At 41.8% G+C, this 26301-nt stretch overlaps 1 protein-coding gene across 1 annotated transcript; it reads left to right on the top strand.

The window, feature by feature from the left end:
- The first annotated feature begins 18 nt into the window (after positions 1-18).
- scarf2 (scavenger receptor class F, member 2) lies at positions 19-21091 on the top strand. The gene is made up of 11 exons (XM_069706465.1): positions 19-2013; positions 4419-4477; positions 4572-4673; positions 6046-6565; positions 7060-7278; positions 7503-7631; positions 7976-8079; positions 9334-9448; positions 9757-9854; positions 15417-15572; positions 16979-21091. The coding sequence occupies exons 1-11, from the start codon at positions 1904-1906 to the stop codon at positions 18193-18195; spliced, it is 2829 nt and encodes a 942-aa protein (XP_069562566.1). The 5' UTR covers positions 19-1903; the 3' UTR covers positions 18196-21091.
- Positions 21092-26301: the final 5210 nt, after the last annotated feature.

Below are 26301 nucleotides of genomic sequence, written 5' to 3'. Positions count from 1 at the left end.
TGTGACGCAGACTCCCAAACTTTTCCGCATCACACGCGCTGAGCAGGTTCCCCCAGCTCTTATAGACGCGTCTTCGTGATACCCACTACGACAGTGGAAGGATTTGTTGAGCCTATTTTTCAGTACCTTTATTCAGCTAACCCTAGTTCAACTTTACTGGAAAGACTTCAATCATGGCACCGTGCGAAGGAGCACATATCAGAGACTATAGTTGGCTGTGTAGTCAGACTGTTTTACTGACTGACTGACTGACTGACTGGCTGACTGATTGTCTTAATGACTGACTTGCTGTCCTATTGACTGACTGACTGGCTGACTGTCTTACTGAGTGACTGACTGGTTGGTTGACTGACTGTCTGACTGACTGTTTTACTGCCTGCCTGCCCGACTTCCCACCTTTTGGCATAATTTGCGAAAAAAAAAACAATATCATGCACGATTAGGCTATCTAAGTGATGAAGTGATTGTGGGATTCAATCCGACCCCTGGAATTTCCATGTGTGCACATGCACTACGCATCATAAGGACCTAATCTATTTTTTGACCACATAGTCACAATATCAGACAGCATTGTTCATTATTAGTGGTTGTCTCATATGAAACCATTAGAATCAACACGTCAGAACATGTTGAAGAGGGTTATGTATTTATTGAATCATTCTAAGATCTAAAAAGCCCGCAGGTAGAATTGCATTTTCTACTGTGAGAAAACAAGACAACTCAGGCACTTGCATTGCGCAACCATTTCTTGGGAATAGTCTTTGGGCTGGGTGTTATCAAGCATTGATGTAAACAACAAAAACACATCTTTCTTTGATTAACAGGCTTTGCATTTGTTTCCAGGATGTAATGCAGGTCGGGCGTTATACATGTATGCCAGCATCACTTCGTTGGTGTTAACAGATGGGGGAGCTATTGTACTACACACCCCTCCACCCCCCAAACAAAGGGACACACACACTATCCCCATCCATGTGTTACAAACTCCTTTACAATATGTTTATTAAAATGAAAATAGGTTACTATTGTACAAATCCTATATGTCAACCTGTAATGTATAATTTTGCATAATAAATCCAAGACCATTAAAACGTGCAACTGGCAGATATAATAATGACAATATTGTTCATTTCTATTAATTTAAAGAGCAATGTTTTTGTCATTATAGTCTATTCAGTGTTAAAATGTGAAATAGCCCGCATTTTTTGTTCTTTTTTTTTTTTTTTAACCCGGGCCATTAAAGCAGATTCTGTTGCTCTCAGACCTATGTAAATTTGGTGGCGCACGCATGGCTCACAAAGCCAATGATAGAGTAACAAATCAGGAATTTCCCTCCTGCCACTCCTGAGAGCGCAAGAGAGGACCAAAGTAACGGATAAAGCGCTTCTCCTCGGGGAGGGAAAAAGCGAAACGGACACAATCTGTTTCAATCTGCGCTACTTTTTGTAGAGATGATCAACAATACACGTTTACAGACGCCTTAAGGGCATTGTTTCAGCAAAAAGTTTTTGTTTGTTTTATTCTTTATGAGTCTGGAGCCATTTGCGTTATGGCCTCTTATGGAACGTCCCATGAAATAAACAGCGCACCGCAGGAGAACAACCTTCACCCAGAGTACTGTGATTTGCACGTTTGGCTTTTCTGACTTTTTTTTTCAGCTGTGCGCTTGGGATTGTTGTCTGGTCAGTTTTTGCCGCTGAGTTTCTCGATGGCGTAGGTGGTGGCACGACTTTTAGAAACACCTTAAGAACAAGGATCGTCCATTTAAAAGCAGCTACATTTGGATTATGTGCGTGAAAGAAGTTGGAGTGCGTAAAGTACAGTGAAAGCCCACCATCGTTGCTTTTGGAGGAGGGAAATGCGGAGTAAAAACGGCGTCTAGAAGGATGCTGCTGCTTGTACAATGGAAGTAAAGAACTCGTTTGCTGTTGTTGCGGTGATTGGGCTTTTCTTTTGCTCCGGTTTCAGTCAAGAACTCAACCCCAAAGGCAGGAATGTGTGCAAATCACCTGGGTAAGCATCAGTCCTTAAGAAAATAGGATATCCCACTGGTTTGTAATGGAAATAAGCTTGTTTTCGAAGTTTTACTTCTTACATTTTCTGCCTCACCTTCCTCCAGGATGCGCCAGAGTTGGGGAGGAAAAGTAGTGTTATTGCATTCTTTAAGTATTTTCCCATTTTGCTTGAAGAAAACCTTTTTTTTTTTTTTTTGACTGTGCACAAGACTGTCACAACTTGGTAAAACTGGCTTTTTTGCAGTGTTTTCCGTGTGCACAAATAGCAGTTGTCACTAAATTGGAAGAAGTCGTCTTTAACCTTTTAGTGAAACGATCCGCTGACTTCATGAACTTTAATTACTTTCATATCAAGGGGTCTTGCGTAGTTTATTATATTAATTGACGTTGACCTATTTCTTTTCTACATATAACACGTTCCCTGTCCTGCTTCTACACCAGGAGGAGGAGTCCATTGAAGAAAGCAGCTATACAGATGTGTGCATCTGGAACAGGAGTGTTTTCAGTGCTCTGTGGGGGGAGCGCTCATTGACCCGCACGGCATTCGTGGCACCGTTTGATAACACGTTGTGGCTGATAATGCACTTTTTAAAATGAAATACTGACATTTCAGAGTTAGGGGAAGTTTATTAAATGATGAAATGAATAGATTTTGGTTAATAATTCGGAGTGAAGATCAGGTATTTTTTAAAACAATAGAATGATCTAAGTATCCAGAAAGCCTTCTCTTTAAGGTTAAGGTATCCAAGCGGCATTTCTTGGTGATCCCTTACTGAGCCTGTGGATGTCTAGCGCCTGTTGTAACTTAACAGAAAAGTATCCAAGTCCACAATTGCTGTCTGCAGCATCCAAGCTTGTTGGACTGATCTATTATTGTGGTAGGCCAGAAACAGCAAATGTGGTGGATCATTTCCCAACATGTTCTCAACAAAGTGTCATAAGGAACCATGTGCTCATAGATTTTTTTTGTTTGTTTTTTTTCTTCACATATAGCCTGACCAACTTTAAGATGGATGAAAACTAAATACTCTTGGAGCAAACTAGAAAACAGCTTATCCAAAAAGCTACACTCTCCATTTTCCTGGCCACTTACAATGAAAGTAATCATGAGCTGCTCTTCAAAAGCAGAAGTTGTGCTGTCATCTCATAGACGTCTCTCTGCTTCACTTGGCAACAAATTGTCATTTATCTAAAACATATAGCCCTTCACTATTTTAGGCCCTTTTGAAGCCCGGCCTCTGCTCTACAAGTTTGACATCGTGCCCTCCTTGCTGTATTTAACAATCATTACATTTTGAACTCTCCCCTCCCCACTCACTTGCTTTTTCCATTATGCTCATAATGTTTGTGCTGACTTGGATCAGATGAATAGAAGGAAGTAGTTCAGCATTTATCATTACTAGTCAGCGTTTCCAATATGTGTCCTCACATTACAAACGCCGAATGCAGCTGGAAGGGCAACACATCGTAACTCAACTACTGTATTTGATGATGCCTTCAACACTCTTTCTTTTCTAGCTTCAAGTGTTTCTAAAATGTTTGGGGAAAAAAAAAAAGCTGTTAGCCTTGTGATGTTTTCAGCCCTGATGCAGAAAATGTTTTTTTGAATCAGTGAAAGAGCAGCTATTGAAGTCCTTGGCGAAGGCTGTTGTTGTGTTTTGTATGACAGAACTGCAGCTTTGCTTCTAAACACCAAATTAATTCCACAAATGACTGAATGTAATTTGTCTTTGATGACATGGATTGAGTTTGCATTAAAAGTAGAAATGGGTCAACTTCATGTGTTAATTGGATTTAAGTGGTAAAAAGTTAAATCCACCACCATATTAAGTATATAAAGTGGTAAAAATCAAATTGAAAAACCGTCTCCCTGTCACAAAAAGTAAAAAAAAATACAGAAGTGAAAACCATGTTCTCTAACAGGTTCCTATTTTGTCAAGATAAAACAACAATGCTGCTCCCTGAATGCACACTGCCATCTTCAAACAATTTAGGGGAAGCTGACATGTTGCAGGGACTCCACAGAGGTCACAGGCGTGGGAGGAAGAGGAGACGCATACATCCTTTCCTGTCAGGCCTTAAAATGTGTCCGCAAAATATCGTCTCTGAATATTCACACTCCTTCCTCAAAGCTGGGGAGGTTAAAGAAACTGACAAACTGCACAGATTCAGGGGTTAAGGGCTTGGGAGTGTGTGTATCTAGTACAGATTGGACCGACCCACATTGAGATATGTGAATATGCACCATGCGCAATATGTTTGCAGAATCAACCACGTCAATAAGAACTGTAAGATCAGAGAGGTATGAGTTCAGTGCGGTTTGTTGCCGCTTGTGTTTGTTTCGCTGTATTTTAGTGCTTCATCTTCTCCCTCTCATTCTGTCTCTCATAACTTTGTTTCCAGGTCATCGGGATCGGTCTGCTGCAGTGGATGGGGGCAGCTAGTGGATGAATGCCTGACGCGTACGTACCGTAGCGCTAACATTCATCAGCACACGTCATATGGCTCATTGTGCAAGCCAGTTAAATAATGTGGCCTATTTCTTTTCCACCCTAGCTCTCTGTGAAGGCAACTTCACCTGCAAGGAAAATGAGGTGTGTGTCAGGCCGAATGAATGCCGCTGTCGTCATGGATACTTTGGAGCTAGCTGTGACACTAGTAAGGGATTCTTTTACTTCATTTTTGACTGAAAAAATGTCAGATTAAAGCAAACATTAAATGGCACTTTTAGCTGTTTAGCAATGCTAGGTTCAAGGCTTGAGGGACGGCTGCATTTTACAGTCAGTCAATTAGTCAAGCATTTTGTTCCAGACTGAATATTTCAACAACTGATAAAGGATTGCCATGACATTTTCTAGTGACAGTCATTGTTCTCAGAGGATAAACCCTGCTGATTTTGGTGATCTTTTGACTTTTCCTTTGTGGTTTTCACCAACACCTTTGTAAACATATTCATTTCTGCTTAAAGATGATTTGTAATAACCATTATCATCCCTTTCCATCTAATATCTTCATCAGGTGTACAAAGTTTTGAACAGTGACCATCAGCCTCAGCTATTTTTGTTGTGTTCAGTGACGATTAGCAAATTTGAGAACGCAACAAAAAAATGTGTACGAGGGTGGATCAAAAAGTTGTGGAGCTGCTTCTGTTGCACACAAACAGAGCGCATGCAGCTCCGTTCTGTGCAGGGGGAAGCTATAACCTTGAATGAGTGTTACAAGTTTCACCGCTTGGACAACATCAGCCCCCGAGTTGCACACATTTTTGTGACCACCGGAACAAGCGCATTTGCGATTTCCTCATGGACTTAAGCAGAAAGTACAGTTCAAATTTTGTGTGAAACTCCGGAAATCGGCAACCGTTGAAATTCTTCAGAAAGCCTTTAGCAATAAAGCAGTGTGCCAGGAGAGGTGTTTTTAGCGGCATTCACTTTTAAGAGGGTCAGAACTTCACTGGCGCCGTCAGGTCAGGAAGGCAACCAAGTGGGTTTTCTTTGACGTTTGCAGGGTTGTGCATCATTAATTCGTCCCTCAGGGTCAGACTGTCAACTCTGGGTTCATCTGGGATGTTCTGAGGCATCTGAGGGAAAACGTGGTGAAACAACCCGAACTTTGGCACGATTGCACTTTTGTTCTCCAACATAATGTAGTCGTTCACAGTACGCTGAAAACACACATTTTTCTCCATCACCACCACTAGGTGGATTTGGCTCTCTGCGACTTCTTTCTGTTCCCCAAAAATATGACGTGCGCTCTCTGCTTAAGTGTAAAGTCCATGATAAAATAGTTGTTCGCGAAAGTTATAGCTTCCACCTGCTCTATTCATTTCATGTTCATCTGTTTACACACAAAAGGGGCATTCTCAGAACTTTGGATTGCCCTTTGCTTGTTGGCATTAGCATGTGCAGTATCTCAAAGCATTACTGTGCATTAAGTGTACAGCATCAGAATTTGATAGCCTGGTGACAGACTCTTGTTTAAGGATTTTTGAAGAATTTTCCCATTTCCTGATTGCATTATTTTTTAACAGAGTGCCCTGCCCAGTTCTGGGGCCCTGACTGCAAGGGGAAATGTAATTGTTACCCCAATGGCCAGTGCAATGACTTGACCGGCGAGTGCACCTGCAACCACAACCGTTGGGGACCTAACTGCGAGAATGCGTGTTTGTGCCAAAAGGGCAAGTGTGACCAAGACACAGGAAAATGCACATGTCACCCTGGTGTCTGGGGTCCCCAGTGCAACAACAACTGCTACTGCAGCATCAACTCTGTTTGTGACACGATGACGGGGCGATGTCTCTGCAATCCCGGCTGGACGGGGAGGAACTGTGCAAACCAGTGTAACTGTAACAACTCACCGTGCGACCAGTTCACGGGACGCTGCCAGTGCCGGGAGAGGCTGTGGGGCCCACGCTGTGAACGATACTGCCAGTGCGTCCACGGCAAGTGCAACCAGGTCGACGGCTCATGTACCTGCACACCAGGGTACCGTGGGAAGTTCTGCAGGGAACCGTGTCCTGCTGGATTTTATGGTCAGAACTGCAGGAACAGGTGGGAGAAAAAACTTGGCAGAGAGCAAATGTACCATTTCAAAAACACAGGAAACATGTAGTTTTACAGAGGCCTAATGTTCACTTTCCTCATCTGATCCATATTATTGTGTGGTTTTGTGGTTTTGATAGGAAATAAGATTTTATATATGCTGCAGCTGATAACCCTAAAAATATCTGAACATGTTACTTAATGGAGCAACGATGAAGTGAGATTTGGGAGTTGGTATTCGCATTATCCCATAATCATCAGCCAACATGTAAAAGCAATTCAGGTTAAGTGCTTTACCTTCCATGGACTGAGCTGTTCTCACACGATACAGTTGCTATAAACACAGCTAAAGTTCAGTGTCATTTATTTCCCTCTTTAAATGATCATCAGAGCAACAATTTAAAGCATACCAACGTACATGCTTTCCTTATGTTGTGCATCATTGTATTTCACTCCATTTTAGATGAGATAAATGATAATACATTTTCTTTTCTTTCCCCCAGGTGCGGGCACTGCAAAGGCCAGCAGCCGTGTAAGGTGACGGAAGGACGCTGCATCACCTGCGACAGAGGCTGGAATGGGACTCGATGCGATCAGCTCTGCTCCAAGGGCTTTTTCGGCGAGAACTGCCAGGAAGTGTGTCCCACCTGTAAGGACGGTCACCACTGTGACCCCATTCACGGCAAGTGCTCTCACTGTAACCCCGGCTGGATTGGGGACAGGTAAGAAAACACATAACACAATAAAAACATGCAAACAAACACGGTGGTACTTTGTTGTTCAGTCAGCCCTGATTACCTCGAGAGCTTTGTCATTATATTCATGGCAGTATGTTCTACTACTGGCTACTGTATTACCATTGTCTGCACTGTGATCATTTCAATGACGCATATACTTCTAAGCTATAGAATGACTGTAATCATGGCATTCCTTCTGTGTTTTTTAGGTGTGAGGTGCGCTGCCCCAACGGCACTTATGGCGAGAATTGTGAGAACAACTGCAGTCACTGTTTTAACGGCATCTGTCATGTTGTCACAGGAGAATGCCTGTGTGACCCGGGCTTTTACGGCACCTAGTAAGTCATGAGACACCTCATAGCCAAAAAAGTGTATGTTTATGCCCTCGGCAGCTTCATAGCACGCAGTGAAAAGGTTTGATGGCTTTCACATAACGTTTGTTACACACTCATATATCTGAGGAATTGAAGGATTGAGCCTGTGTTTTGAGGGATATTTTAAGTGATAAAGTACACTCTTGGAATGGAAAAGTAAAATAGTCTCATCCCAGAGAAAAATGCTTGGAACAAAGAGCCGGTCACACGTCTTTCCTTTCTCTCTATTTCTTTGTCCCATTTTACACATCTGTCACTTGGAATAAACATTAAACAGATGTTGTTTTTGTTTCTTCTCTGTGCTCAAGCTGCAATATGACCTGCCAACCCGGCCAGTACGGAGTCAACTGCAACCAAACCTGCTCTTGCAATGACAAGAACTGTGACCCTGTGTCTGGGGCCTGCCATCTCCGTAAGAAAAATCCACATTTTTCTCAAGAACAACCTCATGCTTTGCTGTTAGTTAGTAGTCTGAAACCGCTGTTTGAAACTCGTGCAAAGCCTCCAACTCTACTGCACAAACACTTTGAGCTGTTTATCCAAAACTCAGATGTCTGTCATGCTACTTTTGCATTAAAAGTCAAATAGTTGGCTGTACATACCGAGTACCAGCAAACACATCTATTCAGGTCAGTGTGTGCAGTGGGAGACTCGGCAGCCTTGATAGCGTTTCCAGACCTCGACCGGTGTCCTTTTTATGGCTGTGTTTGTTGGCTCTGTTCCTGTTCAGCCAGAAAGGAGAGAGAGGGGAAGGAAGGAGGAAGAAATAAAGAGGGGGATGGAGGAAAGGAAAGAAAAAGAGAACTTAAAATGGAGACAGAGAGTATAGAAAAAAAAATTGTTTGAAAAGCAAATATCAGAGGCAAGAATAGAGAATGCCACTGTATAACACAGAAAGATAGTAGGGATTTTAACCTAGTGGACGTGATGCGTGGTGGCAGGTTGGTCAGCGATTTCATAAGACAATGTCACTTTTACCTTCCCCCTCCTTCCAAACAAGCAATGACAACATGCCACACCCAGACTGCCCAACAATCCATCTCCGACTCATGTGGCAGCGTAAAGAATTGAGGGTCACTGCTATTTACCCCTTAACTGATAGCTTACTTCTCTTCTGCTGTCATCTGTCCTCGCAAGTGCGAAATTTTGTCCACGTTTGTGCAATACAGCAGTTATTATCTTTGGGGTGTATTCCACTTGAAGAGGGAGGGGTGCTAATAAATCATCGATGATTTATGGTGAAGGGCGTGTAGTAAAGAGAGGGTGAGAGGAGGAAGTTGATTGCAGGAAATCGACTATGAAAGGGTAAGTGGTCCCATGTATTAAAGGGAGGTAACTTTAATCATGAACGATTTGTTTTGAATTTCAGCCAATTGCAATTTCATTTCCTCAGAGATACCTAAATGTCAGGCAGCTATTGAAATCAATTACTAATGCAGCACCATGCTCTATCTTTATTATGAAATCTATTGCAGGACCAAAGATTATATAAGATCTCTATACTTTAGTCGTTTGAATGTACTTTTACAGTAAATTATAATAATTCACTATATGCCAGAGATGTAAGTGTTAGTTATGACAGAGGGAGATTTTTGTTGAAACTGGCATTCACAGCTTCCCTGCACCAATGTGGCACACCCAGAATTCCCTGCATTTCGTCTTTCAGAGCCCAACCAGCGGATGGGTGTGATTGCTGCTGGAACCCTGGTCTCCTTTTTACTGATTGTCCTCCTGTCGCTGCTGTGCTGCTGCTGCCTCTGTCGACACAAAGACGACCACAAGTGAGTGGCAGATAGGTGTCTTCACCTCAGTAGTGAATGCTGTATGGGGTTTGAGTTTCAAGAAGAAGGCTCAAAAATATTGAACTTTTTCTCCCAGGTACCAGGTTGTTAAATGAATAAATGCATATAAATTGTATTGAAAGTACTTTTATATTTTGACATTACAGTGCGAGGAGCAATGTCAGCAGCCTCTGAGCCCTCAAAAGAGGCAGAAGGCCAGATTTTAAAATGCCTCTTTTGAATGATTCATTTGGATTTCCATGGCGTCATCCCTTTTTCAGTCCTAACCAAGACAACTCTACCAACAGCAAAAAAGCCAAGCGGATCTTGTGTGGACGATTCAGCCGAATCAGCACTAAACTTCCCCGTATTCCACTGAAGCGACAGAAACTGCCCAAAGTAGTCGGTAAGCCCCAAAACTCTCTCATATCCATCCTCAGTGCAGCCAGAGGCTGCTGTGTTTTATGTAATCTTTTCTTTGGAGCTTGTACTCCACTGTGTGCTGAAGTTGTGTCCTTCCTAACTTCACTGGTGATGGATAATTAGCACATGGCAGGAATGTAATGATGTTCAGATTCTGACAGACAGTTTCCTGTTGATATCAGTGAATAGAAAAACTCAGTTTGAATGCTTTGAGATGTTTCCAGTTTGGAGACAATGACAGAAATGAATGGCAGGGTGAGCATTTACCTTAGTCTGCCACTTACTGTAGATGATGAATAGGGTAGAAAAGTGTGTGGTGGCTGCCAGGCGAGTATGGGGTTTCATTTGAAAGGAATGTACTGGTTTTAGAGCCCCTTATTATTCTTGGCACTCTCAAATGCCATGTGTTCATATTATTACAACTCTAAACTCGGGCCTTCTTTCTGCCCATTTTCTTTACTCTTTTCCATCGTCTGCTTCCCCAAGAAAATTCTCTCTTGTGCTGAGGAGGAGGCTGTGTTATTAAAAGAAGGCCCGTGGTGGTTGTCGGGGGAGGGAAGGGGGGGCGTCTGGTGGTGAGTGACGCGCTTTGAAAGGCTGCACTGTTTGGGTGGACGCTGCAGCCCTGCTGCTGCATGCGCAGGTCTCGTGGTGTGTGACAGATCTGTCTGTGACCCCAGTCTTTTAGACAGAGACGATATGCTGATCTTTTAAACCCCAGAACAAACATGGCTGTTTGTGTGCAGCAGGGTTCAAAATGCAAACTTCATTATCTGAACTTCTTTAGAAATTCAAGCGTTTGTATGAGCAGAACGTTGTCTTGCCTCTATTAGCGATGTGACAGTACATATAAATTTAATTTATAATTTAAAAAATGTCCCCTCGGTTAATAAAGTAACTACCTAACCTAACCTAACCTAACATAAAACAGTAAATGCAGTTGCAGGATGTATTGCCATGTACTGCATATCAGACCACCCCGGCAATATTTTTTCCACGTTTATATCTCCAATATTTTTAAGATACACAGAATTGTTATTCTTACTGTATATAGGAGCCATAATCATGAAATATTATTGACTCAAGTAGGAGATAAATGTCGAGCTAACAACATTAAGAGAATATAGAGATGACATTTACAGTAATTCTTAAATGATCAGGCAATTACTAAATTACTTCACTGACATAAAATCTTCATCAGTCTTTAACTAACGACAAAGTTAAACATTCCCCAGTTCCAGCATCTCAAATCTCAGGACCTTCTGGTTTTGTCAAGAAGTGCACTTTGGACTCTTCACCATTTTCAAAAATGCTCTAGACAAAAGATTGATGAACTGTTCAGTGACAGAAAGCGTCCCATCTTGCTTTGGCTTCACTATGAAAAAGTGGATGCTGTAAATGAGGTCTTTTGAAGTGAGTGTGGTGTGGAAGGCGTTAAGACATGATGGTCTAGAATTCTTTTCCATGTCTGAGCAGCATGTGCTTCCTCAGTTATCCAGCTGATTATTTAAGCTAGAATCTGTCTCCACTACGCCTCAGGTCAAAATAAAACACTGGGACAGAGTTGCCTTTGTAATCCTGGTATGGAACAGTAACACTTGTTTGTGAAAAACTCAAATAAATCATAAAGATACAGAGATGTGTTTAGACAGAAATGAAAATCCGTTTTAAGGCCTTTATGGTCAAAACTTCAGCATTTTGACCATGCCGAATATTGGTCAAATCTGGCAAAACTCGTGCTTAGTTAAACTGGTTAATGTCTCTCTTCTCCCTCATTGGTTTGTTCTATCTACATTTTTTGCCACTTTGCTTTCTGTTGGTCTACCCACAGAAGCGTGGTCTGCCAACATTTAGAAACTCTAACTCTAGCTGGAGCTACACAGTCCAGCACACACACACACACACATTCCTGAGGGGGCCCATTGGGGCTGGAAACAGGAAGTGGTCAAATTTACCGGAGCTAGTGTCAGAACTGTGATTTATCCACACCAGGGTCAGTGGCAACAGATGTGGCAAGACAAAATTAAAATGAAACGGGGGAGAAATGAGGGACAGAAGACAACATTTACTCCCAGTATAGTTTGCATCAGAGAAATAAACACGCTGTCACCTATTCCCCTTTTGGCAAAACTAAGGCTGTTTGCTTATAGTTTAGCATTCCATACTAAGGGTATTTACTCCACGCCCTCCACATTCACTTCTGTCCGGCATTCCTTGCATCCTCTGTGTCCAAATGCTTCCTTGAGGATGAGTGTTGAGAGCTGCACCACCTGCTTTTTTTCATTTTTATTTATCCAGGGAAAGTTGTCTGGGATCTCAAATGTGTTTGCAGTAATGCTTACAGTGCAGTTGTGAGCTGCCTCATAAGATGGGCAGAAACACCCGAAACTCACACTAAGTGGATCAGTTTAGATGGGAAAAAAAAAAAAGATGCCTGAGTTTTAATAGTATGTTGTAGGTGTGTAGATATCTTGATAAAATTGATGAGTGATTGAACTGATGGATGGCACTTAATTTAATATTTGTTTGCAACCCAGTACCACAGTAAAGTGTGAAATAGACACGGCAGCCCACTACAGCAAAATGTGAAATAGACACGCTTTGGGCTGTCTAAGCGTGAACGTTACAAGTTTTGAAAGCATGAAACTTACACGCAGGTAAATGTCATGTGACACAGGATCATGTGACCAAGGTCCCGCAATAGAGGCAATAAAGGACATTTTTTTAGTGGCATTAGGAGGTATGAGGGGTGACTTGGTGGTATTAGTTAAAGACTACCATGCAGGATGATGAGGTTCGTGTCCAGAAGGTGACAGTGCTTTTGTTGTTTTTGTTTGTTGTTTTTTTGTACATGCAACCTTGTAGCCCTGACACAAGCTACATCAGGCTAACACATATTGAGCCTTTTTATTGGCACGTTTCCATTCCACGCCCAGATTTCCCAAGGTATTTAAACGAGCAGCTTTTCTTGTTGTAGCCCACGTCTCTAGCCTCTAGCCTACCCCTGCCCCACTGAGCAACTGTGGTGGTGGAGCCCTGCAGCTGGTATGTATCAATAATGCCCTGTTGTGTGGCGGCCTCCACGTAGGGAGGGATCATAGTGGCGTCCAGTCTGCAGTGCAATCTGCCCCACTGGACTCCAAGTCTGGAGGAAGCAGCTTTCAAGGGCAGCAGTTGTTCATCACTGCGTATAAGTAAATCTCGCAAAATGCCCATGTGTTAGCTTGTTGACTAACATGACTGAAAACTTTGCATAGGTTAGCTGTTCTACATTCCTGAGCCCCTCAGAGGCTCTTCCTGTGTGCCTGCTGCTGCACAGTGAGGACCCGGCACAAGAACAGACAGAGCACTTACTGTGATCTGGTTCATTTATTTATTATTATATTATTAATTTACATCTTTCTTATTATAATTTGAAAACAATGTGTCTTACTTCTGTCTCTCATAGACTGGTAATAATATATCACATCCACACAAACCTTATGTCTCCTTAACAGTACGTCTAGCCAAGAAAATAGTGCCATGTAGACTTAGAGTCCTTTTTATAGCCACATCAGTCCAACATTAAGAGCACATATAGAACAAGCAGGTTGGTATTTTTCTGGTAAACAGGATATCCTTAAATAATCACTAATTGTGTGCCCTTGAATGGAAGTCCCCTCCACGTATCAAAATACTTGCTGTTTTTGGCCCGTTTTAACCCTTTCACACACATCTGTAGCCGCTTATTGTTGACATGTTGCAACTGTGTTGACATTGCACGAGTGACACAAATACATTTGACTCCCAGACTCTTACATGTGGTTCAGAGGTTTAGACTGCTTGCTTTGGTAAAATGTAAGAACATCTGTTTAAAGAACGATTGTTTTTAGTTAGTATAGAAGACGAGCGTAATGAGTCATATTGCCTAGGTCAACAGTAAGATTTTAAAATAGTTGTGAAGTAGTGACCTCCAGTGAAAATCTAAACTAGAAAACTAGCAGCCTTAAGGGGGGAAACAACAGCAAAAACATGACTAAATGTGGTTGTTGCTCTAGAAAAAGCTGAAAGCAAGAAAGGCGCAGCAGAAAGTCACACAGTGTGAGCCAGATGGATGTACATGGGAAGTAAGAGGGTCCAAATTTTACGATTAGATGATGAAAAATAAATGATAGCCTACATGTTTGATATGGTGAGAAGATTCTAAACAGAACATCTTCTTGAAGGAAATGTTTCAACGTTTTCGAGATAAAGAATTTCTTGTTATGCAGCATTACAAAACTACGTGTATGAAACATTAACTAGGGGGATGTAATGAGAATGTAAAACATCTGTGATGTGAAATATGAGTGATAGAAAGTTTTTTTTGTTCCAGTAGTGTTTCTAAAAGTGACCGAGTCTGCAAAAATCCAGCTGCAGATCTCTTTAAGTAGCACATTGTCTTGGTAATAGTCAAACAACAACAGCTAAGGAGTGAGGATTTGTTCCTGGCCAGAGTCCTGGTACAGTTCGCAGGATTCCTTCCATAGAAGGTTTATCTGAGGTCTGAACAAACGAATGGGCCCATGTGTCATCAGCGGGCATGTAAACAGGAGCATCTGATGTGGTCAGTCATGTCAAGTTAACGCCCAGCACAGTTTAGGCCGAAACTGCACTGTTCACACCAGAGGAGGAGATTAACCCCAAGTCTCCCTCAGAAACCACAGCTGTCCAGAGAGTGAAGGGTCAGCAGAATACTGCAGTGTCTGAAGGAGAGGACAGAGAGAGCAACAGTGAGAGAAAAAAATGGATCGGTGACATAGAGGAGTCACTGGGAGATGACGAAAGACCCATTTGTGGCTCATTTTGCTGAACATCAAAATACCAGAGAAGAGTAGAGATGTCATGACATTGCAATGGTTCAACTTTGATTCCAGCTCTTCATTAATACATCAGATATTATACTGTATGTCGGTGTTGTAATGAAAGATTCCCTGTTGCACAGCTTCACAAATTTTAAAAGGGAAAAGATCACATTTTAGAAGATATTTTTATTGTGTAGAGGCTAGCAGGTGTACCAACTTCCTATTTCTCTTCTCGTTCTTTTCCTGTTTCGTGTCTCTATGCCTTTAAAGTACAAATGCATTGGTCAATTCTCCTTATAACTAGAAAGATATTTTGGTGTCACCAGAGCTGCTGATCCACAAAAAGCAATATTGGTAATCTTGGTGATGACTGATAATTTTGTCATACAATGGTTTGAACTTCTTTTATTTACTTTTACCGGCTAAGAATGAAACTGTGGGTAAAACCAGAATCTATATACTGCAGATGTGATTGTTTAGTTTCAACCTTCAAATTGTGCTAATACTAAACAGCTACATTGAAACTATCACATTTTTTTCACTTATTAAAACCCATAATGTCAGAGTTTTTGTTAGCTCATATAAAATACAATTTTTTCCACAGTCTCACTTTAACCAGCGCTCTGCTGTGAGACTGAGTGAGAACAGACTGTTGTTCTTGTAACACAGTACAATAGCCCCTGACTGACCTTTTGGCTTCTGCATTTGTTTTCTGTTCTCAGTAGCCCACCACGACCCAGAGAACACCTTCAACTGCAGCTTCATCGAGCCCCCATCTGTGGCCGAGCAGCCCTCCCCCTCCTCCTGGTCGTCCCAAGAGTCCTTCTCTTCCTTTGAGAGCGGAGACGAGGGGCCGGTTTACTGTGTTCCCCATGAAGGTGAGTCATCATATGAATAAACAAACAGTTTTCTTATCTGGAGTGACACACAAAATCTACAATTTGTCTTTGGCATCGGGATACCCAAGCACACACACACACACACACACACACACACACACACACACACACACACACACACACACACACACACACACACACACACACACACACACACACACACACACACACACACACACACACACACAGCCACATGTTTCTGAAGAAGTCAAGAACTCCAATGTGACCGTGAAGTGACTCACACACTTCTGTAAATCTCATTACGGAGATAGTTGGCTTTTAATCATATGCCATCTAGGCCCAGGTTTTCCTTTGAGAGCGAGGAGAGTATAAACAGGAAATGGAATGGTCAAGTCAGCATGTGGCACAGATCCAAACAATGACTAACTCCTTGAAGTTTAGTGGAAAACACCCGTTCCATCAGTTTCTATTCTGTAAGCATGACACTGCAAAGTTTGATAATTTTTTTAACTGTAACATAATAGTTTGGTTTAGTTCACATTCTCCCTGTGAACGTTTCAAGGACTTTGACACAATGGATTCTCAGTAAAAACCTTCAGGCATGAAATAATATCTGTAAACATTATGAGAGCTTTTTGAATTAGAGTTGCACAGTAAGGCTCTTTTGTATTGGAGTTGTTCTAATTCAAGTATGTGTATGAGAAAATGAAGTGGTAAAGATATCAGTCTTTAAATAACGTATTTCTGTAGAGAAAAAATATGACAAAAATGTCTCTACAGAAGGAACAATGAAAAGCTACTTGTGAAGGTCACAGATACAATGCATTGTTCAGAAGTTTCAGATTTACAGACTACTGTTTGTCTCTTCTATTACTTTAGTGTATGTTATTATTATTAATTGAAGGTTTTGATTTATTGACTTACAGTACACAATTATTATGATGATTATTTTTGTAAATGTGAAAACATTTAATTGAGTTGGCAAAATGATTCAGGAAATTCGCTGAAGGAAAACCACATTGCTTTCTCAAACCCTAGTTTCCTGGGTGAAAGTCTGGGATTTGCTCCATTGAACTACCCCAATCCTTCCTCCCATTTTGGATTTTGCTCTTTTAGTAATTCGTCAAATGACCTCCGTCACATGACATTAGTCACAAGACCTTCATCACATGACTTCCTTCTTTGACCCTTGTCATACATGTGTGTACTTTTCACACCTACGCGAGGCAAAACGTCACGCTCACACAGTATTCTCTTGTCGACTAACAGGTATGTTACATGCTTTGGCATGATACTGGGCTGTATATAGTAAGCCATAAGCTAGTGGTCATACCAGAAAAATTAAGGCTATATTAGCAACAAAGTGAAATGAATTAAAAACAGCATCCTTGACTAATGTCTTTTAATCTGCCAATGATCCACAGAATCTATGAATGAATGCAAAGAAAGTCCAGCAGCAGAGCAGCTGGAAGCTGTCCCTGACGAGGACGATGCAGGAGAGTACACCTCCCTCAAAGACACAAGTATCACCAAACCAGAAGGCAGCGAGCAGCCTCTACTCAAGTCCTCTGACAGCGAAGGCTCCACCAGCGGCTCTGAGTCCACAACTGCAGCCCTCTATGCTCGCATCGCCCGCCTCTCCAAGCAGTCCAGAGAGGACGACAGCAGCGGCAAGGAAGGGGATGGCACTCCTACACCGGAGGCCAAGCGCAATGGAAAGCCACCACCTTCACCTGGCAAGCCCAAACCACGCCCACCAGACCCATCCACTAAGCCCAAGGTGTCGTGGATACATGGTAATACCACAGGGTCTCCCCAGCCAGAGCAGCAGTGTGGAATTAAGGCTGTTGCAGTGCCGAAGGAAAAAAAGAGGAGCTCCAGTGATGGCTCATCCAAGAGTGAAGAGCGGCAGAAAATGAAAGAAAAGAGTCGTGAGCAACAGAAGAAACAGGAGGGGAAGGAGGCTGATGCTCATGGCTCCCCCAGCAAACACAAACCTCTGCGAGGTAAGAAGTCTGGGGATGAGCACAGCAGTCCTAGTCACATGGAGCACATCAATGGTGTTGTTCAGAATGCCCTCAAGAAGATTAGTAATTTCCACAGCTCCTCATCTGAGAAAAAGAGTGTTGACAATCCAAAGCAGACCCCTAAAGAGCCACCCAAGAGCCCGAAGGTCATCCATCCTCATATGAATTCGGAGGCTGCCACGCTGCTGGCCGCTCAGCTCAAGGAGAAAACCCAAAGCATCAACAGGAATGAGGGGACGGGCCTGACAAAGACCAATGGTCTCTCCACGCCCAAGGGACACCGAGAAAAGCCAACACCTCCACAAAAAGCCAAGAGGAGCGCCTCCAGTGGATCAAGCCAGCAAGGCTCCACCAAGCCCCTGCTGCCCACCTCGAGCAGCCTCCAGAAGATGGTGGCGCCTGTCACCACCAACCTTGGGACCCCTGAAGCCAAGAGCCCGGAGAAGCAGGACTTGAACGGCTCCAGGGCAGGGGACCCGTTGGATCCTACACCAAAGAAGACTCCAATAAAAAAGCCACCCAGGAAGAAAGGCAAGGAGGGAACTTTGGATACACCGGAAAGTAAAACACCCCAGCAAAAGACAGCCATTATGCCACCACAGGTAGTGAAATAAGTGTTTTTAACAGAAAATTGCACAAAGAGACTTAAATGAATTTGTTGGAAAGCGAACCAGCACGTAGTTTTTCGACCAAGGAATTTTAAACAATGTTTCTGTGTGAGTGTGCTATGACTGTAGGACCAGTCAAGAGTGAGAAATGCTTTCAAACCAAGGGTGCAACTGAGTTGTATTGGTGAGGTGTATTATATGATAACCTCTATACACTATTGTATTACATTTCAAGAATCCTTTTTTGCGTAACTATGTATCAACCTCACACCACAACCTGTGGCTAAACCGGACACAACTGTGAGAACAGTGGCGCAAAGACATAATCCAAAGTTCATTCATCTCTATTCCTCTGCAGTATGTCCACCACTATATTTATATATGGATTGCTTTTGAGGTTGTATAACTGTAATTTGCCATCAGAAAAATAGCTATTTTTATGTATGCTCATCACAGGTACTAAAGGTACTAAAAATAACTAGAAAATTAGATCCTTTGAGGATTACAAGCTAATTGTTTTATTTGTTTTCTCATTTGGATGGACCAACATGCAAAGACATATTTGCAGTTGGATAGTTAAGTTATAACCCTCACTCCTAATGTCAAGGTTATTCTTTGCAGATGATGATGGACTTGAATATTGATAGATAAGAGCAAAACAGTTTCGGAGTGATTTGCTGGAGAACTTTGATTTTACCAAAGAAAATACATTTACATTTTGATTTTCACCAAATTTGACACCACGAGGTACACAAGTTATGCAACATTTAGGACTTGAATGTCTTCCATACTTATGAGACACCTTTAATTCCTCATAGAGTGTCATTCTGGGTTTCAACGCTCTTCCATACAGAATTTTTTTGGATGTTGAGTCTTAGCCCTCATTTGTCCAACTGTCAGACATGGTTGGCTAAATCCCACACAAGCTCTTTGATCTTTCTGTAATAAAGGGCTGTTTAAAACTTCTTTCATACTTCTGCTAACACCAAATCACCAGAATGTGCTCTTACTGTATTTTTGATTCAGTCAGCTAAACCACTAAACCAAAAAATGAAACCCCAAGCTATGCCTTATCACTTAATATCATGCTTATAAATCACTTTAAAATTACTTTTCGCTCTATAATAGAGGAGCATCTGCAGTTCCATATGCTCTGTTTATAGGAAAGCACACTGCAAGACAATATCCTCCTTGTAGATCAGAGGCAATAGATAGTTTGGTTAAAATAATCGCTGTAAGTAGCATTTTCTACAGATCAGACAACACAAGGACCCTGTCATGTGTCTCTGTCTTCGTTCAGTTTAGTCAAGAAATTAGGTCAGTATCACCATTTGAGCTATTCTCATTACACATTCACTTGTTTATGCCATCAGGGTACTCTGTGTAAAAAAAAAAAAAAAAAAATGTCAAAGCTGTTTTGTCCCTCAAGGATAATATTATCAGATGCTGGCAGATTAATGCTGAATAAAAAGGTGTTTCAGTGTCATTGCTTGGGGGTAAGACTGTAAGACTAAATGGTACTGTGCCTCAAGTGTTCAAATGTGCCTCAACTGTAGATCAGTTTAAGCAAAAGAAGCTCTGTTTTCCTAATGCTATTCTCAATGTTTATTTCAAGTGTTGAGCCTTAAATAAGTGAACCAAAAAAAGTGTTGGGGTGGGTGGGATACTTCAACTGGACTAATTCAATTTTGCAAGGTGAATAAACCATTTTTATTTCAGTTATTGGTAGATCGTTATCTTGTGAGTAGCACTCAAAATTGGTATGTGTTAAGCAGAGGAATATTTTACATTCACAGCTCATTTGAAAAAAAAAAAAAATCTTGGTTTTACATGTTTTTATCAAGGTACAACACATTTCTTTGGTTATTTTTTTCAACATTTTTACTTGTATACATTGTGTACTTTTTATTATCGTTGTAAGCTGTGCTTATATGACCTTTTAGGTTCTTCTGTTTCCCTTGGTGTCAATGAACTGGCTTTCATGTTGTATTTGCTTTTTTTTGTTTTTATGTTGCTTATTTTTGGGCTCTGAAGCAAACCTGCAGTATGAGTACTTTCCCTCTTGTAAAGTTTACATTGGCTTTGTAATTGTTCTCTGTTGATGTTATTGTTTGTGTAACACTTAACTGCATGACGCAGAGTGTAATTATATGGCATTAATAGCTGCAGAGGAAATCTGTAACCTTCTTGTTCCCTCCATTTGTTATTATTGCCTCCCATAAAAAAAAAAAAAAAAAACTAACTCATACAGAAAGGATTGTACAATACTACTAGCATACCACTGTTGAAACAGTTGCATATACTTAAAACCATAATATTGTGTAATTATGAAGTGGCAATTTTTATCTGACTGGCCCGTGCCTGTTTTTATAGGCTTACAGTGCATTTTTGTAAAGAAGGGCCTGAAAAAGCTGCTTACCAACTGTAAGGTATATTTTGTCTTTTGTGGTTTGTTTATTGCAACTTTGATTTCCATTTGTGTATGGTTATTAAACTGGTGTTTCCTCATGTACTTCTTTGGAATAAAAGAGCAATACATGTAGCTATAGTCAAACCAGAATTTAAAAAAACAGTCCTCATTTAATCAATTTACATTGACAGTTATCGTTTACTAATTAGCTTCCCCTGTTGGTTCTCATGGGTTCATGACCTCTTCTTAGCTTCTTTTTCCAGTGTCTGATTCCAGTGTACATTCCACTACAACAACAATACGGATATACTGAGTAAAACACCACATAAATCTTCTATTGTATTCTCTAAAGAGAATCATTAGAATGCTGATTGATATTTGACCCTTTCCTGTGACTCGGGGCTACTAGACGGTTGAATCCCAGAGACGAGGCAGGAGTCCTGCAGAGTCGTTCAGTCACAGCGGATCTTCAAAGAGCTCGAGGGGAACCAGGGGACTGTTGATTTGGCTCCTTCAGGATGGGGGGGGGGACAAGAGCTCCTTTCATGGGGGACAAACAGTGGAAACTCTGTGCAAAGGAGTTAATCACACGCTGCATATGTGTCCTCTTTTGGAGGGGAGAAGAAGGATATTGCCAAAACTGGGCCACAAGGCAGATGAATAGATGCATATAAGGATGGATGGATGGATGGATCATTGGAACCAGAAGGTGAATGAGCTTTGTTTGTTTTGGAATACACCAGCCAGTCCACTACGGGATACTGTTTCAGTGTCACGCTTTGCCTCACCTAGGCGTGAAAAGTAAGGTGCCTTAGGTTTAGCCAACACAAACCATGCGGTTAGGTTTTAAAAACCACTTGGTTACGGTTAGGAAAAGATTTCTTTAAAGAAACCCACGTCTCTTTCTCACAGACTTCAACTCTGGTCTTCTTGTTGAAAGTCCTGGGTTGGATCCATCCAACCCCCTTTGACCTACCAGCTTTATTTATGTTGTACTTTGTAAAATGACCTTCATCACACAACCTTGGTCACATGACTTTCTTCTCCTATCCATACATGCATGTACTCCTTACGCCAAGGCAAGGCAAAACATGACACTCACACTGTATCCTCTAGTGGATTGACGAGTGTATTACATGCATTGGTATGGTTAGTATTCTAAGGGCATTAAAACCTGATTTATTAGCCCGATTTACAAGGACCCATCACGGAAATACCTCCTTTGATAAAGCCTTGTCTTAAAATTGATAACAAATGGATTGGTGGTTGCACTTTGGTTTTTGACCAAATATCTGTTAAACCAACCCAATAATGTAATGCACCCATCAGTCCCAGATTCACCGCCTCACCTAGGCATGAAAAGTAAGGTGCCTCAGTTTAGGCATCAAAAACCACGCAGTTAGGTTTAGGAAAATAACACGAGTTGGGTTAATTGTGACACAGTTGCAATTTGGTTCGGGTGAGACACCCAAACAACTTGATTCGGGTTAGGAAAAGATGGTTTGGGTTAAAAAAGTAATTTCAGTCATGTATATTACATACGTTAAGTAATTTACATTATGTGTGTAACTTAAAAAAAACACATTGACTTTTGCTTCCACATGAAGTCAAACAGTTGTTTAAATGAACGACCTGTGTTTGTTCTGCCCATCTACCCCCAACCTTCTGCTCACGGAGGTCACATGACCTCCTTCTTCATACGTGTATGTACTTTTCACGTGTCGGTGAGGTAAAATGTCACACAGACATGGTTAATAAACAAACCGTGTTGATGATTATCCATCAGTCTTGTTGACTTATATTTGGATAAAATGTTTTGACCTGAAAGCGGACTGGCTGAACTAATGTTTAGTGCTGATTAGCAGATATTAGCAAGCCAAACCTCAAAACTTACATGGTTATCATTATACATGTACCTGGTAAACATCTGAATGTTAAGATTGCCATTGTGAGCATAGTTGCAAGCTGATATCACCATAACATTGAGCTCAAAGAACCGCTGCGTGCGGCTTCACAAATCTGCTCTCTGTTTAGTCTTTCATAGGTCACAGTTTGACATGGTTTCAGTCTCCCCTGTTTTGACTGTTTGATACCTGCTCCTAAATCTGACAACTGCAACGTTGATTTTTCCAAATCAATTTCTCTTCCTTTACGGATTGTCAGCCAAACCCCATATTGGAATCTTTACCCCCCCGCCCCAACTCCCTGAATCGTCCCGTTTTTCATGTGACAACGGTTTGAAGTCAGATTTATTGCCAGAATAGAGAGGAATGTTGACACAACTGCCTCCATCTGCCCGTGCTGAACACGCAGATGGGGAAGAATCTCAGCTGAGCATACCAACACATGTTGTCAGGCTTTTCATCCTTGACACATTGTGGGAAAGTCGCAGATTGGAAATGTGCATTGAAAGTCACCACTGCACAGCATTTCAAGGTAAACTGTGTAGATTAAGCATGTGTATGACTTCTGATGGATTTCTGTGCCTGCTGCTCGTGGATGGACTTGAATGGGAGAGGTTTATGATTATGAAACTTGGCTTTTTTTTTTTCCTTTTTCCTCTACAGTGAGCTAAGAGTAATATTTTGCTCATTTTATTGACTTGGTTTCTAACGTTGACGTGTGAAACATAAATTCGCTTTGGCACAGCAACACAAAGGAGCAACTATACTGGATAATGCAAAGCTTGGTCAAAAAGTCAGGTATTGGAGAGTGGGAAGGGGGTTCAGTGACATCTTGGCTGCCAGTTTAAACATGACTTGGAGCTGGGGCGCCCTCAATGTGCCATGTCTAAAGAAACAGCGAGGCTTTAAAAACTCAGGCCCTATGAGTCAGCCAAAAGCCCTGGACTGAAAAAAGCTATTCCAGTCCCTGGGTTTCCATGGCAACAGGAACAGATTGGAACCACATCTGGTAGCCATTTCAGTCCCTGCAAGCAGAGGAAGAAAGAAATTTATGAGTGAGGGGGAAAAAGACAAATATTTTCTGCAATGCAAAGCAGAAAGAAAGTGGAGTCGAGTTACACTTGAAAGTGGTTGAAAATATTAATTCAACCGTGGAGTTAGTCGAGCAGCTTTTCAGTGTCCATTTAAGTTCGGGATAGTGGATTCGGCTTGTGAGAAGTTTTTAGTTGAAAGCAATGTATACTAGCTGAATATACAGATGCGCTCCAGAAACAAAGGCATGGTTTCATGTAGTCCTAGAAAGACGTTTTCTATGCAAATCCCTTTTTTGTTTCCGATAATCTGTTGTTGAAAGGCTTGCAGTGTGATGAACTAACACAAATTATTTCCTGAAAAGCTTAGTATAACAAAATGTCTGAGGTTTTGATGTTTTTCAACTGAAAGGTAGCTTTTTGTTCTCGTGTTGAAACGACTGTCTGACATGAATGTGTGTCTGCTGCAGCCCGATTTCCTAAAATGCTGTCATTTCCCCGGCTGATTCATTGCATCAGACATGGCCAGAGGAGATTTGAAAATGCTGTTTTCGTCTCTTATCCCCGTCGACGCGGTGTCTGCAAGAAACACTGTCTAATTGCAGTCCTTCTTACATGTTAAATGTTCTTTCTCAGCCCTGTGGAAATGCAGTAACTATGAAATGACATTTACTGGAAATGGAGCTGCTGCTTTTCTTGAGCCAAAACCACCGAGATCTGAGGTCAGCGTGCAACCAAAATGGAGGTGGGGGGGCCGCATCGGCATCAAATGTGTGTTTATAGATTTCCAGTGACATCTACACACTCTGCGATTTAAGACTGTCATTATAACGGACCCGAGACTCCATGCGTTGGCACAGAGCTAAAATAGGCCGATTTTAATGCACAAATTAAGAGAAACCACACAACAAGCCGACCTCCCAAATAGATGCTCAGACAAGCTGGTTAGGTGCTCAAACTCAGTCAAAAGACTTGAGTCTGAGCCTGGGATGGATATATGTATCAGCATTGTACTTAAAGTCAATACGTGAGACTAAAAACTACTATTTACTCTTGTTCAACCCATTTTGTTGCGTCCGAGACGCCTCAAACCACTTTGACCCGAGCTAATGCATCTTTGTTCTAGCACTGCTAGGAGATGTGAAACTTCTGGAAGACACATACACACAGTTTTCATCATGACTCGCTGTGTAAATGTGGATAGACAAATGAATATGACTAGCCAGATATGTAATTAAGCTACAGCCTGTCTCTCTATCCAGATGGAGACTTTTCCCTCTCTTTTTTTCTTTTCTTTTAAATGGGTGGGTGTAAAACAGTTGTCTGGAACTTCAAATTGCCCTGGATTTTCCCCCCTTTGTCAGCATAATTCCAAGGAACGAGTGTATTAGCGAAGAAGATTTGAATGGCTAATAGAAAGCAGATCAGTCAGATGCTTTTTTTTCTTTCTTTCTTTTCCTTTCTCTCTCATTTCTTTTTTCTTCTTTTAAAGCCTCTCTCCTCCTCCCGTGTCTTTCTCTGTGGCCTATTTTCCTTCTCCCTCAGCCCCCCATCCCCCCCTATTTCCTCACACACCCATCCATCCGCTATCTGTGCAGTAAAGTGGGACTTCAGACTTCATAATGTGGCTTGAGGTTTCAGCTTTCACATAATTCCACAAGCTGACCCAAAGTTTTTTTTGTTTTTTGTTTTTTCCCCTCTGTTTCTCACTCACTTCATCCCAGAGCAGAAAAAAAAGAGCGATATTGGGACGGAAAATGATCACAAGACCCAATGTGTCTGCCCAAACCTAAAGGAAAATAAGCAGATGGCTTATGTTTTTATGCACTGAACCCCAGCTGTCCCGACAATCAGTCCTGTCTGCGACCGACCAACTGTAGCTTACAGCAGCTTTGTTGTTGGAGACGCAAACTTTCTCTCCAATTTTATATTTTTTTTGCCAGAACTAGTCACAAAAACATGTTGACGCAGAGTTGTTCTCCTTGAGCCTGCAGGAACATTTCCCCATTTTTAAAACCACATCAGATTTGCTTTCATCTCTTTGTGACTGAAACGCCGGGTCAAAATTATTGCCACCTTTCTCATCCACCTTATATTTAGAGAGAAACGCTTTGTCTAACGAGGCAGAAACATTTCCCTCCTTAATGTCAGGATTTATTTACAATATATATTTGCAGTGCATTGGTATGTGACAGGAAGTTTCAGCTATATATTTCCCATCAGCCTGGCTTTGTGTTAGTGTGTACGCACACCAGTAATATACGTGACCCTCACATCCTCGTTCTACTTCACAAGACAACACTGGAGTCATTATGGGGAGCCATGTGTTTCTGATTACCCCGGCACAGATTAGAGGGAGGGGAGCAGCGCTTGCTGCCTGCTTGCCCACCGGCTCCTCTGATGTGGCCAACAACTGGACATCCATCACTGCAAATCCCTCCACCACCCTCACCCCGATTCCCACCTCCACAACAAACCTTTCCCCACATCCGCCATTATGCCATCTATCACCTCATCCTGTTCCCCACTAAAATATGTAAATACTGGAATCATCGTCATATTATTATTCCTACTTGACCTACATACCGTGCCAAAGGCCGTCACCGGCGCTGTATTCTTTAAAATGTGCTCTTGTTGCTAGATGTTAATCACAATTGTGGCTCGGGCATGTGACTACGGAGGACAAGAGTGTGGTGTTTGTTGTTGCTTTAGCAACATGATACTTCTTTGACACCCCCCACCCTGTTAAAGCAGGGCAGAAGTGAGG

This window comes from Brachyistius frenatus, unplaced genomic scaffold, assembly GCF_029030835.1.
Source record: "Brachyistius frenatus isolate BFR_SWC_R1_liver_20210118 unplaced genomic scaffold, ASM2903083v1 Contig_63, whole genome shotgun sequence".
In the NCBI taxonomy this organism is placed as follows: domain Eukaryota; kingdom Metazoa; phylum Chordata; class Actinopteri; family Embiotocidae; genus Brachyistius; species Brachyistius frenatus.
The sequence above is the reverse complement of the archived record's forward strand: the minus strand, read 5'-3'. Positions and strand labels throughout refer to the sequence as shown.

Bases quoted from the DNA above. Each gene is read 5' to 3' on its own strand.
- scarf2 (XM_069706465.1), top strand. From the start codon at position 1,904: ATGGAAGTAAAGAACTCGTTTGCTGTTGTTGCGGTGATTGGGCTTTTC. The intron at 4,674-6,045 runs GTAAGGGATTCT...ATTTTTTAACAG, and splicing joins TGGAGCTAGCTGTGACACTA to AGTGCCCTGCCCAGTTCTGG. The intron at 9,449-9,756 runs GTGAGTGGCAGA...CTCTACCAACAG, and splicing joins CGACACAAAGACGACCACAA to CAAAAAAGCCAAGCGGATCT.